Here is a 19161-nt window from a genome sequence, read left to right as displayed (position 1 = left end):
GTGGGGTACAAGACTTTGCATTTGCTGGACTACTCAGCCAATACCTGATCACACGACAAATTCCAAAAATTGTCATTAGAAATTGATTTTTGCAATTTGAAATTTTTCTAAATTCTTTAAAGTCCTGCTAGGGCCTTGTGTTAGTCCCTGTTAGCATTCCTTTTAGAGTTTAAAAGTTTGAATTAGATCCTAGAACTAGTTTTAGTTTCTTAAAAAGTATTCCAACTTTTAGAAGCATAATGTCTACTACAGATGTGAATGTGGTGGAACTCGACACCACACCTTACCTCCATCTTAAGATGAGGGAGCTAAGGTCACTCTGTAAAATAAAGAAAATAGCAATGGGCCCCAGACCTTCCAAACTACAGCTCCAGGAGCTGTTGGCAGAGTTTGAAAAGGCCAACCCCTCTGAGGATGGCAACACAGAAGATGAGGATGGTGAATTGGAGGATGATTCCCCCCTACCAGTCCTATCTAGGGAGGACAGGGCCTCTCAAGCCCTGACTCCAAGCATAATAGTCAGAGATGCTGGCTCCCTCACAGGAGGGACCAACCTCTCTGAAATCACTGAGGATAACTCCAGTGAAGAGGACATCCAGTTAGCCAGGATGGCCAAAAGATTCGCTTTGGAAAGACAGATCCTAGCCATAGAAAGGGAAAGACAAGAGATGGGCCTAGGACCCATCAATGGTGGCAGCAACATAAATAGGGTCAGAGATTCTCCTGACATGATGAAAATCCCTAAAGGGATTGTAACTAAATATGAAGATGGTGATGACATCACCAAATGGTTCACAGCTTTTGAGAGGGCTTGTGTAACCAGAAAAGTGAACAAATCTCACTGGGTTGCTCTCCTTTGGGAAATGTTCACAGGAAAGTGTAGGGATAGACTCCTCACACTCTCTGGAAAAGATGCAGAATCTTATGACCTCATGAAGGGTACCCTGATTGAGGGCTTTGGATTCTCCACTGAGGAGTATAGGATTAGATTCAGGGGGGCTCAAAAATCCTCGAGCCAGACCTGGGTTGACTTTGTAGACTACTCAGTAAAAACACTAGATGGTTGGATTCAAGGCAGTGGTGTAAGTGATTATGATGGGCTGTACAATTTATTTGTGAAAGAACACCTGTTAAGTAATTGTTTCAATGACAAATTGCATCAGCATCTGGTAGACCTAGGACCAATTTCTCCCCAAGAATTGGGAAAGAAGGCGGACCATTGGGTCAAGACTAGGGTGTCCAAAACTTCCACAGGGGGTGACCAAAAGAAAGGGGTCACAAAACCTCCCCAGGGGAAGGGTGGTGAGACAGCCAAAAACAAAAATAGTAAAGAGTCTTCTACAGGCCCCCAAAAACCTGCACAGGAGGGTGGGCCCAGAGCCTCTTCACAAAACAATTCTGGGTACAAGGGTAAAAACTTTGATCCCAAAAAGGCCTGGTGTCGTAGCTGTAGTCAGTCTGGACACCAAACTGGAGACAAGGCCTGTCCCAAGAAAGATACCACTTCTAACTCCAATCCAGCTAAAACTGGAATGGCCAGTCTCCAAGTGGGATCAACAGTGTGCCCAGAGCAAATCAGGTGTCACACTGAAGCTACATTAGTCTCTGAGGGTGGGGTGGATTTAGCCACACTGGCTGCCTGGCCCCCTAACATGCAAAAATACAGGCAGCAGCTCTTAATTAATGGGACAAGTGTAGAGGGCCTGAGGGATACAGGTGCCAGTGTCACTATGGTGACAGAGAAACTGGTTTCCCCTGGCCAATACCTGGCTGGACCAACTTATCCAGTCACCAACGCTGACAATCAGACTAAAGTACATCCCATGGCTATGGTAACTTTAGAGTGGGGAGGGGTCAATGGCCTGAAACAGGTGGTGGTCTCCTCAAATATCCCAGTAGACTGTTTGCTTGGAAATGACCTGGAGTCCTCAGCATGGGCTGAGGTAGAACTGAAAACCCATGCAGCCATGCTGGGTATCCCTGAACTGGTGTGTGTCAAGACAAGGGCACAGTGCAAGGCACAGGGTGAAAAAGTAGAGCTGGAGTCTCGAAGAAAGGCCCAGCCTACCAAGAGAAAAGGAAAGTCAGCTGGGAAACCAGCTGCAACACAACAAGAAAGAGAACCTCTCTTCTCAGGAAGAAGTTCTGCCCTCTGAGGGAACTGAGCCTATGGAGCTGGAACCTTATCAGGTTGAGCTCTTGGGCCCATGGGGACCCTCAAGGGAAGAGTTGTGTAAGGGACAAGAAACCTGTCCCTCTCTTGAAGGCCTTAGGCAGCAAGCTGCTGAAGAGTCCAAAGGCAAGAAAAATGGGACACATAGGGTCTATTGGGAAGATGGACTCCTGTACACTGAGGCAAGAGATCCCAAACCTGGTGCCACTAGGAGAGTGGTAGTGCCTCAGAGTTTCAGAGAGTTTATTCTGACCTTAGCCCATGATATTCCCCTTGCTGGGCATTTGGGACAAACCAAGACGTGGGAGAGGTTAGTCAACCACTTCTACTGGCCCAATATGTCCCAGAAGGTTAAGGAGTTTTGCCTCTCCTGCCCCACCTGTCAAGCCAGTGGTAAGACAGGTGGGCATCCAAAGGCCCCCTCATTCCACTTGTGGGGGTCCCCTTTGAAAGAGTGGGTGTTGACATAGTGGGTCCACTGGAACCTCCCACAGCCTCAGGAAATATGTACATCCTAGTAGTAGTGGATCCTGCTACTAGGTATCCTGAAGCTATTCCCCTTAGGTCGACTACTGCCCCTGCAGTAGCCAAGGCCCTCATTGGTATCTTTACCAGAGTGTGCTTCCCTAAGGAGGTGGTGTCTGACAGAGGTACCAACTTCATGTCAGCATACCTAAAACACATGTGGAATGAGTGTGGGGTGACTTATAAATTCACTACACCATATCATCCACAAACTAATGGCCTTGTTGAGAGATTCAACAAGACATTAAAGGGCATGATCATGGGGCTCCCAGAAAAACTCAAAAGGAGATGGGATGTCCTCCTGCCATGTCTGCTTTTCGCTTACAGAGAGGTGCCTCAGAAGGGAGTAGGATTCTCACCCTTTGAACTTCTGTTTGGTCACCCTGTAAGGGGACCACTTGCTCTTGTTAAAGAAGGCTGGGAGAGACCTCTTCATGAGCCTAAACAAGACATAGTGGACTATGTACTTGGCCTTCGCTCAAGGATGGCAGAGTACATGGAAAAGGCAAGTAAAAACCTTGAGGCCAGCCAACAACTCCAGAAGTTGTGGTATGACCAAAAGGCTGCACTGGTTGAATTTCAACCAGGGCAGAAAGTCTGGGTTCTGGAGCTTGTGGCTCCCAGGGCACTTCAGGACAAATGGAGTGGCCCTTACCCAGTACTAGAGAGGAAGAGTCGGGTCACCTACCTGGTGGACCTGGGCACAAGCAGGAGCCCCAAGAGGGTGATCCATGTGAACCGCCTTAAGCTCTTCCATGACAGGGCTGATGTAAATCTGTTGATGGTGACAGATGAGGACCAGGAAGCTGACAGTGAACCTCTCCCTGATCTCCTCTCATCAGACCCTAAAGATGGCTCAGTGGATGGAGTGATCTACTCAGACACCCTCTCTAGCCAACAGCAGTCTGACTGTAGGAAGGTCCTGCAGCAGTTTGCTGAACTCTTTTCCCTAACCCCTGGTCAGACACACCTGTGTACCCATGATGTGGACACAGGAGACAGCATGCCTGTCAAAAACAAAATATTTAGACAGTCTGACCAAGTTAAGGAAAGCATCAAGGTGGAAGTCCACAAGATGCTGGAATTGGGAGTAATTGAGTACTCTGACAGCCCCTGGGCTAGCCCAGTGGTCTTAGTCCCCAAACCTCACACCAAAGAAGGAAAGAGAGAGATGAGGTTTTGTGTGGACTACAGAGGTCTCAACTCTGTCACCAAGACAGATGCTCATCCCATTCCTAGAGCTGATGAGCTAATAGACAAATTAGGGGCTGCCAAATTCTTAAGTACCTTTGACTTAACAGCAGGGTACTGGCAAATCAAAATGGCCCCTGGAGCAAAAGAAAAGACAACATTCTCCACACCTGATGGGCATTATCAGTTCACTGTTATGCCCTTTGGTTTAAAGAATGCCCCTGCCACCTTCCAAAGGTTGGTGAATCAAGTCCTTGCTGGGTTGGAATCCTTTAGTGCAGCTTATCTTGATGATAATGCTGTCTTCAGCTCCACCTGGCAGGATCACCTGGTCCACCTGAAGAAGGTTTTGAAGGCCCTGCAATCTGCAGGCCTCTCTATCAAGGCATTCAAATGCCAGATAGGGCAGGGAACTGTGGTTTACTTGGGACACCTTGTAGGTGGAGGCCAAGTTCAGCCACTCCAGCCTAAGATCCAGACTATTCTGGACTGGGCAGCTCCAAAAACCCAGACTCAAGTCAGGGCATTCCTTGGCTTGACTGGGTGCTTTAGGAGGTTTGTGAAGGGATATGGATCCATTGTGACAGCCCTCACAGAACTCACCTCCAAGAAAATGCCCAAGAAAGTAAACTGGACTGTAGAATGCCAACAGGCCTTTGACACCCTGAAGCAAGCTATGTGCACAGCACCAGTTCTAAAAGCTCCAGATTACTCCAAGCAATTCATTGTGCAGACTGATGCCTCTGAGCATGGGATAGGGGCAGTTTTGTCCCAAACAAATGATGATGGCCTTGACCAGCCTGTTCCTTTCATTAGCAGGAGGCTACTCCCCAGGGAGCGGCGTTGGAGTGCCATTGAGAGGGAGGCCTTTGCTGTGGTTTGGTCCCTGAAGAAGTTGAGACCATACCTCTTTGGGACTCACTTCCTAGTTCAGACTGACCACAGACCTCTCAGATGGCTGATGCAAATGAAAGGTGAAAATCCCAAACTGTTGAGGTGGTCCATCTCCCTACAGGGAATGGACTTTATAGTGGAACACAGACCTGGGACTGCCCATGCCAATGCAGATGGCCTTTCCAGGTTCTTCCACTTAGAAAATGAAGACTCTCTTGGGAAATGTTAGTCTCATCCTCTTTCGTTTGGGGGGGGGGGGGGGTGTGTGTAAGGAAATGCCTCCTTGGCATAGTTACCCCCTGACTTTTTGCCTCTTCTGATGCTATGTTTTGAATTGGAAGTATGCTAAGGCCTGCTAACCAGGCCCCAGCACCAGTGTTCTTTCCCTAAACCTGTACTTTTGTATCCACAATTGGCACACCCTGGCATCCAGATAAGTCCCTTGTAAATGGTACCCCTGGTACCAAGGGCCCTGATGCCAAGGAAGGTCTCTAAGGGCTGCAGCATATCTTATGCCACCCTGGAGACCCCTCACTCAGCACAGACACCCTGCTTGCCAGCTTGTGTGTGCTGGTGAGAACAAAACGAGTAAGTCGACATGGCACTCCCCTCAGGGTGCCATGCCAGCCTCTCACTGACTATGCAGGTATAGATAAGTCACCCCTCTAGCAGGCCTTACAGCCCTAAGGCAGGGTGCACTATACCATAGGTGAGGGCACCAGTGCATGAGCACTGTGCCCCTACAGTGTCTAAGCAATACCTTAGACATTGTAAGTGCAGGGTAGCCATAAGAGTATATGGTCTGGGAGTCTGTTTTACACGAACTCCACAGCACCATAATGGCTACACTGAAAACCGGGATGTTTGGTATCAAACTTCTCAGCACAATAAATGCACACTGATGCCAGTGGACATTTTATTGTGAAATACACCCCAGAGGGCACCTTAGAGGTGCCCCCTGAAACCTTAACCGACTATCTGTGTAGGCTGACTAGTTCCAGCAGCCTGCCACAACCGAGACATGTTGCTGGCCCCATGGGGAGAGTGCCTTTGTCACTCTGAGGCCAGTAACAAAGCCTGCACTGGGTGGAGATGCTAACACCTCCCCCAGGCAGGAGCTGCCACACCTGGCGGTGAGCCTCAAAGGCTCACCCCTTTGTGCCAGCACCGCAGGACACTCCAGCTAGCCCCCTCCGGCCACGGCCCCCACTTTTGGCGGCAAGGCCGGAGAAAATAATGAGAATAACAAGGAGGAGTCACTGGCCAGTCAGGACAGCCCCTAAGGTGTCCTGAGCTGAAGTGACTCTAACTTTTAGAAATCCTCCATCTTGCAGATGGAGGATTCCCCAATAGGATTAGGGATGTGACCCCCTCCCCTTGGGAGGAGGCACAAAGAGGGTGTACCCACCCTCAGGGCTAGTAGCCATTGGCTACTAACCCCCCAGACCTAAACACGCCCTTAAATTTAGTATTTAAGGGCTCCCCTGAACCTAAGAATTTAGATTCCTGCAACTTACCGAAGAAGAAGACTGCTGAGCTGAAAACCCCTGCAGAAGAAGAAAGAAGACACCAACTGCTTTGGCCCCAGTCCTCCCGGCCTGTCTCCTGCCCTCTAAAGAACCCTGCTCCAGCGACGCTTTCTCCAGGACCAGCGACCTCTGAATCCTCAGAGGACTGCCCTGCTTCCAAGAGACCAAGAAACTCCCGAGGACAGCGGCACTGCTCCAAAAGAACTGCGACTTTGTTTCAAGGAGCAGATTTAAAAACCCCTGCAACTCCCCGCAAGAAGCGTGAGACTTGCAACACTGCACCCGGCGACCCCGACTCGACTGGTGGAGAACCAACACCTCAAGGAGGACCCTCCGGCGACTCCGAGTCCGTGAGTAACCAAAGTTGTCCCCCCTGAGCCCCCACAGCGACGCCTGCAGAGGGAATCCCGAGGCTCCCCCTGACCGCGACTGCCTAAAACTCCATTTCCCGACGGCTGGAAAAGACCCTGCACCCGCAGCCCCCAGCACCTAAAGAAACGGAACTCCTGTGCAGGAGTGACCCCCAGGAGGCCCTCTCCCTTGCCCAGGTGGTGGCTACCCCGAGGAGCCCCCCCCCTTGCCTGCCTGCAACGCTGAAGAGATCCCTTGATCTCTCATAAGAAACCATTGAAAACCTGACGCTTGTTTCTACACTGCACCCGGCCGCCCCAGTGCCGCTGAGGGTGTACTTTTTGTGTGGACTTGTGTTCCCCCCGGTGCCCTACAAAACCCCCCTGGTCTGCCCTCCGAAGACGCGGGTACTTACCTGCTGGCAGACCGGAACCGGGGCACCCCCTTCTCTCCATTGAAGCCTATGCGTTTTGGGCACCTCTTTGACCTCTGCACCTGACCGGCCCTGAGCTGCTGGTGTGGTAACTTTGGGGTTGCTCTGAACCCCCAACGGTGGGCTACCTTGGACCCAAACCTGAGACTTGTAAGTGATTTACTTACCTGACAAAAACTAACAAAAACTTACCTCCCCAGGAACTGTGAAAATTGCACTGTGTCCACTTTTAAAACAGCTTATTGTGTTTTATGTAAAAAGTATACATGCTAATGTAATGATTCAAAGTTCCTAAAGTACTTACCTGCAATACCTTTCAAATGAGATATTACATGTAAAAATTGAACCTGTGGTTCTTAAAATAAACTAAGAAAATATATTTTTCTATAACCAAACCTATTGGCTTGGATGTGTCTCTGACTGTGTGTTCCTCATTTATTGCCTGTGTGTATGTACAACAAATGCTGAACACTACTCCTTTGATAAGCCTACTACTCGACCACACTACCACAAAATAGAGCATTAGTATTATCTCTTTTGCCACTATCTTACCTCTAAGGGGAACCCTTGGACTCTGTGCATACTATTCCTTACTTTGAAATAGTGCATACAGAGCCAACTTCCTACACCCAGTCACTTCAGTGGGAAACTGTCCGGTCTGGAAGTTGCTGCAGGCTGAGACTGGAAGGTCAGTCTGGGGGAACACACAGGGAGGTTCGACCCTTGAGGCCCTCGGGCATGTGGGGGCACCATTAGTCCACTTCCCCTCGGGATGTGGGGCTCTGGTGCAGAGATGTCTTTTGGTGTCTGGTCTGGTGCTGGAGTTACTCGCAGTTGAAGAGGGGGGCCTGCAGAAAGAGGCTGGAGGTGGTGACTGGAAATCCAGTCTGGCCGAACACAGGGATCAGCTCAGCACCAGAGGGTCTCAGGACTCCATGGGCACCGTCGACTCCCTCAAGCTTGGGTTTTGGTGCTTGGGTGCAGAGGTGCTTTGACGCGTTGGGTTGGGAGGGTCAGGGACGTGCTCTGTGTCTTGGTGAACTGGTGAAGGAAGAGGGGAAACGGGGCAGTGGGGGCCACTCTCCTGAATAACCTTGTGGATCCTGACATCCCTAAACATTCTGTCTGCTTTGGTGCTGTTGGAGTCTAGATTGAATCACCAGCAAGCCTTGGTTGCTTTAAGGGGCCCAGTACCCCAGGAATAGGTGCAGGGGACCTCCGGAGTCCGCATCTCTGGACTTCGGTGAAGTGGCGGGCTGACCTCCTGGGCTCCAAACAGTCTTCTGTTGGCACATTTATCGCTCAGAGGGCCCAATGGGCAGTGGGGCAGAGTACCGGGTGTTACATGCGGTGCCTGCTGATGCAGATAAGCAGCTCCTATGCTCCAAGGGAGTTCTTCTTGGCAATAGGTGAAGCGCTGTCAGCTCTCCTGGGTTCTTGGAGCCAGCAGGAGCAGGACTGGTCAATTGCTCCACAAGAGTCAGATTCAGCAGGCAAGCTTGCAGGGTTTGCGCCAAGTCAGTTGTGCTCCTCAGGTTGGTAGGATTCTTGTCCACTCCTATAGGGGTGTTAAGGGGGGTGAAGGGTAGTAGCCAATGTGCTCCTTACCCTTAAGATCACTTCCTTTGGGGAGTGGGCATCACCCTGTCCCAGAATTCCTAATTCCACTACACACAAGATGGCGGAATTCTCAAGGCTGTGTTTGCTTTAGGCTGGTCACCTATGGGGTGTGTCAAGCCTGCAAGTGCAACATGCCTCCTGCATAGCTAATTTTCCCGCTTGTCCAGGTGCCAGAGCAGGCTTTGTTCCTGACCTCCAATGAGCGAAGGCCCTTACCCTTGGTGGTCAGATCTTGTCTGTTGGTGGCAGGCTGGCTAGAACTAGTCAGTTAGCCCACCAGCAGTTAGTGGACTTCCACAGGCATCTCTAAGGTGCCCCCCGGGTGCATCTCTAAGGTGTCCTCAGGGTGCATCACTCAATGAAACCAGTGAGGGTTAATTAATACGAGATGTTTGATAGCAAGCATCCCTAGTTTCAGTGAAGCCGTTATGTAGCTGCGGAACTTGTATTGACCAGTGTACACCACATGCATTTAGAATGGCTGCCCTAATCACTTACTGTGTCTTAGAATCGACAACGATATAGTAGGGGCATTTGCTCAAGCATATATGCCCTCACCTATAATATAGTACACCGTACCTTAAGGCTAGAAGGCCTGCTGTAGGGGTGACTTACAAATACTACAGCAGTGTTAGTGGACCTGGCACACAAGTGTGTTCCATGTCGTGTTTTCACTTTTTGGAGCACCTGGTCACGCAGCTTGCAATAGCAGTCTGCGTGAGTTTGGTGCTGGGTCTCTTAGAGTGGCACAAGTTATGCTGCAGCTCTTAGGGACCCTCTTTAATAGGGACTTACAGAGGTGCTAAAGGTCAAGTGACCCAGTGTCTTGTTTTGGGGAAGGAACACAGGCACCGTGGGCCAGGTTAGCCAGGACTTTGTGCACATCATTTGATAAACATCAGTACCCGTGTCAAAAAAGTGGGGGTGACCATGTCAAAAAAAGGCACCTTCCTGCACTTCTGTACTCTATGCCAATACTCTCTACACCACTCTGCTGCACTGCACTTTAAGACTCTCCGCCTCAACACCACACTCGCAACTAAACTCTGCGCTTCCCTACTGTGCACTACTGCACTACGTGCCAATGCGCTCTACACCACTCTACTCTACATCACTCCGCTCTAAACCACTGCACTCTGCATCATTCCACTCTGACACTGTGCCCTGCATCACTCCACTCTACACCATCAGTCCTCTCTGTGCCTCTCCACCTCACTCTACTATGTACTACTCTAATCCGTGCCACTGCATTCTGTGACGCTGACATGTACACCACTGAATTCTGTCGCCGCACTCTACGCCGCTTCACTCTTGAACACTCTCAGCAAATGCACGCTACCCCAGTCCACTCTTCCCCTATGTCACTGCACTCTACCCAACTGCACTATACCACTCTGCACCACTACTCAACTCCAATGGGCTCTGTGCCACTCTACCCCACTGTACTCTTGACACTATTCTGCAACGCTACACTGTATGCAACTGCACTCGGCAGCACTCTATGCCACTTTACTCTATGGCACTATATTCTACTCTGCACCACTCTACGCCACACTACTCTACTCCACTGTGCCCTAGGCCACTCCACTCTGCATGAATTTGATGCCGCTGCACTCTACACCTCTATACTCTTCACCACTGTACACCAGCCAACTCTATTTTACTACACTGCTTGCCACTCTACACGTTTCTAATCTATGCCACTCTAATACACTACACTCTATGCCACTCCACAAAACTCTACTTCACTCTTCGACACACTTCTGTTCTCCATTCCACTCTTTTGGCCGTGCTGGTTTACAATATGGCTAAAACACATTGGCAAAGCCAATAGCTCTTGCATAAGCAATGTAAGGTTATAAGGTTTATAAATGCCCGTCATGCAAGTCCAGCCTGCGCATTCAACCAAAACTCATGAAAATTGCTCCCCTGCTGGTCCACGCTACAAAAATACCCCAATAAAAATGTCTTTAAAAAACAACAACTCTTGAATACCAACCTAGCATGATATGTTCTGAAGATGCTGTTAAGTGACCGAGCTTGTGATGATGATCTGTTGGTAACTGACATTGGTATTGCATCCAAGGCGCTACTGTTCTGGCACCGAAGCACTTTCCGGTAGTTTAGGACTGACTGTTCTGAGGGCTCCAACACAGACTAGGGGAGATGGTCCTCAGTCCCTGCCATCAGATGTATTGTGTAGGAGTGGACTCAGTGCACTAAAATGAGGCAGTCTTGGTTTTTTTTGGTACCGCAAACTCCTTTCCTTAAAGGACTGGGAGAATTTGTCAGGTGTATAACACAGTAAAGGCCCACCAGCAGTATAAATTGGTTCACATAAAATACCCAGGCAGTTGTCTGGTCAGCTCCTTCCAAAAGTTTTGTTTGGGAATCCTACAAGGGGACTGAGAGGTGGATTACACATCAAGGCATAACTAGGGACCCTGGAATTATGCAGCGGGAAAGACCACATTATGCAGCAAAGTTGACTAAGTTACGTTGCAAGAAAAAGCAAACTCTGCGGCTCGTTGCAGCATATCTTGTGGCAGTATTACTTTATTATTTTGTCATTTTTGGGTCTCTCCTGGTTACAAAAGACCATTTGTGGACCTTTTAAAAAAAAAAAAAAAAAAAAAAAAACAAAGCGGGTTTAGTCTGCTTGTTGTTTAGCATTGGTTGGCTTTATTGTTTACTGTCGTGTTTGCTTCTTATTCAATGGTTTGCATTTCTCGGCTTGTGCTTGTCCCTTCTCTCGAGCGTAGCCTCTATACCATCCTTTCGCTTGGCCGACTTTTATCCTTCTATTGCCATAATTTAGTAAACAATTTTTTTCTTTCTTTTTATCACTTTGTGAGTGTTCATGTTTTCTTCCTTTTTCTCAGTGTGCTTCTTCTCCCCAAACATGCTGCCTTCCCCATGCGCATTCGTGTTGCTCCCTCATTCCGCTCCCAAGTTCACCTATTGCTTTAACCCAGTGGTTCCCAAACTGTGCGCCGCGGCTCCCTGGTGCGCCCTCAAAACTAGCCAGGGGCGCCGCACACAGTCTGGAAACCACTCGGAGGTGCTTTGAATCAGCAGCTTTTCATCGTGGTATTGGAAACAAAACCCCCTGCATTAATTATTGTGAGCAGCGGAGGGCGCCAAAGTACCATTAATAATATCCCTATGACCAAAGAACAAAAATAGTTTCCAATAAATTGCTTTCAGCAACCTGAAGGAGAGAATAAAGAAGACAAACTGTAAATAGTGTAGGTACAAGTACAGGCTGGGATTACGTTCCCCCACCTGCCAAAAAAAAGTAACATAATGGGGAGCCGTGGCCAATAGGTCAAAGGAGCCGGGGATCGAAAAAGTTTGGGAACCACTGCTTTAACCCATCGCCCCCCCCCCCCCCAGCCTGGCTTTTCTTTTTTAATTATTTTCTTCTCCTGCCTCAAGCACCTTTATTGCATGTTCACTCGATGCCCACTCCCTGTTGCTTTCCTCTCGCCCATATTTCTCTCTTGCTCCTATGTTGCTACCCCACTCCTCCTGGGCATTTAAAACGTATTTAAGTTTAAGGTTTTTAGCTAGTCCGGCAGCTGCAATTTGCTGCTGGCCGATCCGCGCATCAAATGCTCTTTCATGGAAGTAAAATGATTTCTTGCCAATGGAAGTGGGCCCAGCCATCTTGTACTGGTAAATAAAAATAGAAAAAGATGGCCTCAACATTCCGTTTGTCAGCATGCATGCACATGCCTACACAATGACATAGGCCCGTCCTTGGGCCTTTTATTTTATTTTTTTGTTTTTTTTTGTTCTGCACAGCAGCATCAAAAAGACGTTGGCAAAGCCATTCGGTTAAAAAGGTGAGACCTAGTGGCTTAACCAATGCTTGTCCTGCCAATTCCCTTCTGGCAACGTGAGTCCACGTAGCAGCATGAATCTTTTCTGGGTTCCCATGATTTACTCTATGCTGCCATCTAGTGGTTGGGTCTGGAATTGTCCATTTTATTTTTTTCCGTGGTTTGTTTTCTTTTTTTTTTTTTTTCTTTTTTTTTCTTGGGGGTGTCGACCAGTAGGCGGGTAGAGGAAGGCTCCCTCAGATCCATTCTGGGCCTCAGCCCCCTCAACATAAACATTCTCTCAGAATATTTTCATACGGTGACACAGCATGATGTCATTACTCTGAACAAAGTGTCTGCATGGTGCTATTAGACCTCATGGATGCCAACTTCCACATGCCCATCCATCCCCCTCACCGGCGCTACCTGTGCTCTGTGGTAGCTGGCAATATCAGTTCAAAGTACTTCCCCTCGGTGTCACCACTGCCCCCAAGGGTCTGCACCAAGTGCCTGGCAGTGATTGCTGCCAACGTAGGGGAAGATGTGAGTGCCCCCTCTCCTTATCGCGACGACTAGCTGATCAAGAGTGCAAATAGGCAGCAGTGCCTGGAGTACACAAAACCGCAGTCTCTTCTCCACAGCCGTGGGTTCACCATAAATCCCAAATACAACCTCTCCAAATAAGGACTGGTTTGAGCTTGGTTACTGGGAAAGCCTACCCGAGCTTATATGGGTCGCAGCCTTTGGCCGCCTTGTACCTCTTTTTCAGCCAGACCGTCACCGCACAGTGAGAATGGTAGTGCTCCTACTGGGCATGATGGCATTGTACATCGCCACTTTACCCCGGCTACACATTTGCCCACGTTGCAAAAGTGCCTTTTAGCAGAATCGTCGCAGGTGGAGGTTCAGATGGAAGATCTCGTGTTTGTAAAGGTCAGCATCCATTACTTTCTGCTGTGGTGTAACAGCAACAGCATACTGCAAGGCAAGCCTTTCTATGGCCCATTCCTCAAGTCACCATTACTATAGACGCCTCTTCAGCTGATTGGGGAACTCCTCTCAATCGGACCACACTGCAGGGTGTTGGGGCCCCATAGCATGAGGCCCACCACTACTTCATGTACCTGGCAATACGCCTTGCTCTGAAAGCTTACCTTCCACTCATCCAAGGCAAAATAGCCCTAGTCGGGGTGGACAACAACCACCATGTACTACCTTCAAACAAGGGGGGGCGCTCACTCCCTCTACCTACTAGCTCACACAATCGGGCATTTTCTGCTCCTCCACCAGATTTGCTTCATGCAGAGTACCTTCCGCGGGTGGACATAGATCTAGAGGACCTTCTCAGAACAACACATCAACAAGTCCAGGAGTGGGAACTTGACATGCAGGTCCTGTACTGGGGCAAGCCAGGCGAAAAGCTTTTCGCTATTCCCCAGACTTCGCCTTCAGGTACCCACAGTCCATGGACAATGTACTACGAATCAACTGGTTGGGGACCTCTGCTTGCGCTTTTCCGTCTCTCCCGCATAAACCTACCATACATGTCTCCTCTGCAGCAGTGTGGAAAAGATTGAGAACATCCGAAATGTCAAATCATTTACATTCTGAAACCGTTATAAATTTAGGTCGGGTGCTTCCTTATATATCCCAGGCTTTGGGCCGCAGGTACAAAGACCGTTTCCAATTACTAATATGTTTTATTGGGCAGTGACTTCCTCAGCCAGGCTTCTATGGTTATTGTCTTATTCCCAGGTCACCACATGAAAGAGGGGAGGGGCAGTGTAAATTATAGCTAGAGAAACTGGCTTGGCAGGGGGAGACTCTTTTCTGTTTGAGATTTGGGGAACACTCCTTCTGGATCAAAGAATATGCAGATTGCCACATTCAAAGCAGGATGAAGGCAGGCTGCAGGGCATCCGCAATGTTGTGCACTTTCTGCTGACACTCAAACTGTGTCATTCATAGGTACCATTCACTTTGCACATGGTTTTCTGCTCACTCTCACCCACACATCTAACCCAGTTCTTGGGGAAATATAGGATTGACTTTGCTAACTTTACACAGGAAGAGCTAGTAAACTACCTTCCCTCCAAGTTTACTGGTAATAGACATGCACCGCTGAACTGCACTTTCGATGCTACCGACCTCGACTTGTCCCATGGCGTGATGAGTGGTGAAATGAGGCTGAAAAAAAAATAAGGTTATAGCACACCGTTTAAGGAATCCACAGGCAAATCCCCTTTCTGCTTCTTTTTTCTTGATGGTCCATATACTTTCTGCTGCTAGCGTTGCATTCCTCATCCAGATGTTTCTCTCACCAGGGTTCTTCATTGGTGGCCCATCCAACATGATCAGCTCCGCAATATCTGCTGACCTCGGGCACCAGGAGGCGATCAAAGGAAGCAGCGAGGCGCTGGCCACTGTCACCGGCATTGTGGATGGCACTGGCAGCATTGGAGCTGCTGTGGGACAGGTGAGTCCAGTGGAATCAGAAATAATGTGCAAATAGCATTTTAATTGAGCAGGTAGCACCTAGAAGCTCTCTTCCTAGCAGTGTGGCACTTTATAAATTCTATTTCCATGCTGGCAAATTCATCCATTTATGAAATATATTGAATTGTTTAGGAACAATGAAATTTGTCTCAAACATTTTATAAAAGCAACACTGATAGTACATAGAACAGGAAAAGAAAGGTAGTTTACATACATTTAAAAAAAAAAAAACAGCTATGGTATTAATTGCACCGGTTGTGTGATTATTTCTAGCAAAGCCGGGCGTACATGTACGACATATGCAGTCTAGTTCACTTAACTATAAAGGTGTGAAATGTACACATCGCATCAGTCTGAGTAGAGATCAGTACTCATTCATGTCCTTCTGATTGCATTTGATGAAATTTAAATGCCACTTTTGAAACTCTGAAGAGCTGGGCAGAGCCCAAATGCTTGGTGGAAGGGAGTTACCAGGGAAAGTTTGTGATAGATGGAAGGCCCACAGTTTGGGTCCAAAACTGCATAGGATCACGCTCGGTCTTTAAACAAACAAGTGTTATGTTGGCGAACTTAATTTCTTCTTTCTAGAATTGAACTAGAATGAAGATTTGGCCACCTGACTGCAGACTAGTGATTCCCAGAGAGAAACCAATGACTGTACTAACATGTCTGAACACTGACCTAGAGTGATATTTCAAAAAAGGTTTCAGGGCTGAATGAACTCCTCTCCTGCCCCTTGAATGGCTAAGCAATTGAGAAGGGATGCACTGTCGCAGCCTTTACTGTTATATATACATAGATCTGTTGAGGTTTTTATTTCACAGTTTAGCAGCTTAAACTAGTGCAGAAAATATTACCATAAAACTTCTGTTATTGAGAAACCTGCAAATATACGCTGGTTGCCAATAGCATTTCAAGGGTACAATGAAACATGGTTACAGGTTAAAACAAGTTTTGTCAGTTTGCTCATGGGCTGTAAGCAGCGAAGTACACACGATTTGAGGCTGCCTAAGTATCCGGGAATACTGGGACAGGGGAGGAAACGAGGTCTTAGCAGTGATGGGCTTGATGGCGGATCTCATCCCCACAACTAGTGGCGTTGGTAATTTGGGGGTGGGGGGTCAAACATTAGACTGATACATGCCCCTCTTCTTTGATGTCGTTCTGATGGTTGCTCGACGGGATGTGATTTTGGTACTCCTTTAAAAATATTTTTTAAATATTTAAAAATTTCAATAAAAATATGTTTTAAAAATGTTTTCCTAAAGACCTCTTGCAGTGAAAACTTGTACCTTTGTACACATCTGACTAAATTGAGACTGTGGGCAGATGTAGAGTTTGGCGGAGGCGGTTACTCCATAACGAACATGCCGGAGATCCCTTAGGCCTCATTACAGTTCCATTATAGCTTATGGAGCTTGTAATCCTGCAGACAGGATATCCGTCACTATTGGGACGTATTCACCCCTCTGCAAACTCTAAATTGGTCCCTATGTTTGGAGTCTCTAATCTTGTCTGTTTTACAATCTTCCTTTTGCTTGTATGTTTCTCTTAGAAGTCTTGTTCTAATTTGTCTCTCTTTGATATTTCAGTATCTCGTGTCTTTGATTCAGAACAGCCTGGGCTGGATGTGGGTCTTCTATTTCTTCATTCTTATGGTAAGAAGCATTGTACATCTACATTTTAGAGGAAAATAACCAGTGAATGGAGGTTGAAACGAGTGGAGTTTGTTGAAGGAAGGCATGAGAGGGCTGCCTGTGGGAACAAGTGAGCAAAAGAATGATGGTGACCAAAGGCGCAGGAGAAGGAAGGGAGAACTTCTAGAAATAAAGCACCAGAGGATTGAGTACTAACATTATTAGTCTTTGAAAACCTTGGTAATCATGTTCTCATATATGAGGATAGCGACTCGAAGGTTGGGCAGCTATCATGAGACCTGATAATGCACGCTTAGATATCTACGCTATTATATAATGTGAGCGTTAAGAAAGAAATATAAGTGGAAGTAGCAGTGGAGAGAGATGTTGGTGGTGCTTTGTCATTTTGCTTTCTGTCCTGCCAAAGGCTTCTGAGTGTCTTAGGTTTGTCGGGCAAAAGCAGAAAGCATCTCTAGAAGAACACGGTTTCTGTAAAACTGCACTGTTCACTCCACTATGAAGATTTTCTGCATATGAGCCCTGCTCCATGTAACCAACACATAACATCTCTTTCCTGTTTTATTCTGCCTATTGGGCTGTATTTAAGACTTAGCTTCGCTTGCAAACTCCTTATGCTTCTTTAATCGTTTTTGTTCCAAGCTGTTTTAATTTGTCATCCAAATTTGATATGACCACGTGTTGTTGATAAACCAGCACAATAATAAACCAAAGAACTTGAGTTAACCTAGAATAAGTCCCCGTGTGCCAGCAATACAGGACTTGCAAAGAGAAGGTAGCAGGTGGATTACAAAATAAAGGTTCCAGATTGCTATGTCACAACACATCTCAGCCCTTCCTGTTTCCTTCCCAGTTCTGCATGTCAGTAAAGCAGCAGCCCTCATATCGTTCATCGTCTTTCGTAGAGGTCGCCAGGTAAAGAGGTGGGCCCAGTGGGATTTTTTTTGGTGACTATCAGAATACAGCAGGGCTCTTCCTCTGTCCTATTTTATTGTTTTGGAGTGATTTTGTTTGTTTTCATCATAAACCGTACTAAGTGAAGCTAGACAATAAATGTTACAAATCATTATAATGACTAGCAACAGCAACGTAAACATGCAAACGGAAAGAAGAATGGTAAAAGAAAGGAGAGTGATTAGCAATTAGAAACTGGGCACAAGCAACTGCCATGAAGATGTACAGAACTCCACTACTCATTTGTCATCCCAAACGGAACCATTTCCTCATGTCCGAGACAGCCATTCTGTCATCAGTTTGTAGTCTGGTGAGATAACTGACCCATTGGTCGGGTACCGAACTTTGTTATGCATTGTTTTGCTATCTCCCCTTTCTGAAGTGGCTGGTACCTAATATTTTACATTTGCCTCTTTCATAGCTGCTTAAAGCAATGCATTTGCTGCAGCAAGCAGCTGTCTGTGGTTTAACCAACGCACAGACTGTTTCTGTAGGTTCTTCCCCATTTCATTTCATTCTGCTGCTCCAAGGTCACTGAAAAGCAGGCTCCTGTGAAGGCACTGGTGCCCAAAAGAGGCCCTGGACTTCATATCTCATAGCTTGGTGGAAGCTGTCACTTTTATGTAAGAAGGATTCAGTATTGGGAGTGGTCGGTTTCTCAGGAGCTCCTCGGTGCTGGTCAGTCTCCCATCCCGTACCAGGGCCTTTGATCTATCCTTGTTCGAGGAAAAACTGTGGGCGCTTGCATGTGTGTGCTGCTTGAGAGAGAAGAATACAGTTGAAAGGCATGAAGTTTAATGGTACTGGATTACCTTTTCCATCACATCTGGCATGTTAGATACCACAAATTAGTGCTCCTTTCCTGGACCTCAGCAAATTGAATGTTGGCATCCCACTATAGAGCCAAGTCCACCAAGGATGTTGTGCAGTAATTGGTCTAATGCCAGAGTTGGGTGTTGCATCCGTTTCCCTGCAACAACATGCTACTGACTCATCAGTGCCAGTGTTGCCTGGGTCTTTTACACAGACCCGGAGAATCCACAGAATGCCTGATTTTACACCTATTCCACATAAGGCAACTGCAAGGAGCTTAGGAGCAAGGCTTTGCAAGTGAAACTGGGACCCAACCCAGTACTTTGACAGTACTTTCTTCAATTAGCAAACATGAAAAGGATGAGGAGTCCAAGAAAAGTAATACATCAGTGTTGGTACTAGACACTATTGCCCTGGATACCAATCAAGTCAGACATGTTGTCTTATCCAGTTCTTAAGGTTTTAACCCAACCTTCGGTCCCGCTCCTCGAGTCCATAAACATTTCTGATTTTTGAGGAGAAAATGAATATTAAGGTTTGTTCTTTGCAACATGACCTAATTTTGTGTGTGTGTAAAGGAGATTTGATTTCCAACTCCTGCATTTTCCATTAGTGAGTCATCACCAAAACAGTAGCTGAGACTTTCATCTTCCCATCCAAACTTGACACATCATCCTACATTCCAGTCTTTTTATCTTAATGT

General features: G+C 47.3%; 1 protein-coding gene across 7 annotated transcripts in view; it reads left to right on the top strand.

The window, feature by feature from the left end:
• The window catches only part of SLC37A3 (solute carrier family 37 member 3), a 141127-nt gene that overhangs the window by 96769 nt on the left and 25197 nt on the right, over window positions 1-19161 (top strand). For all 7 annotated transcript variants that reach the window (XM_069227890.1, XM_069227887.1, XM_069227888.1 and 4 more), the window contains exons 13-14: window positions 14865-15016; window positions 16629-16694. In XM_069227890.1, coding sequence (XP_069083991.1) covers window positions 14865-15016; window positions 16629-16694 — 218 coding nt within the window. The remainder of the gene's footprint in view (window positions 1-14864; window positions 15017-16628; window positions 16695-19161) is intronic.

This window comes from Pleurodeles waltl, chromosome 4_1 (assembly GCF_031143425.1).
Source record: "Pleurodeles waltl isolate 20211129_DDA chromosome 4_1, aPleWal1.hap1.20221129, whole genome shotgun sequence".
NCBI lineage: Eukaryota > Metazoa > Chordata > Amphibia > Caudata > Salamandridae > Pleurodeles > Pleurodeles waltl.
This window is presented reverse-complemented; position numbering and strand designations above follow the sequence as displayed.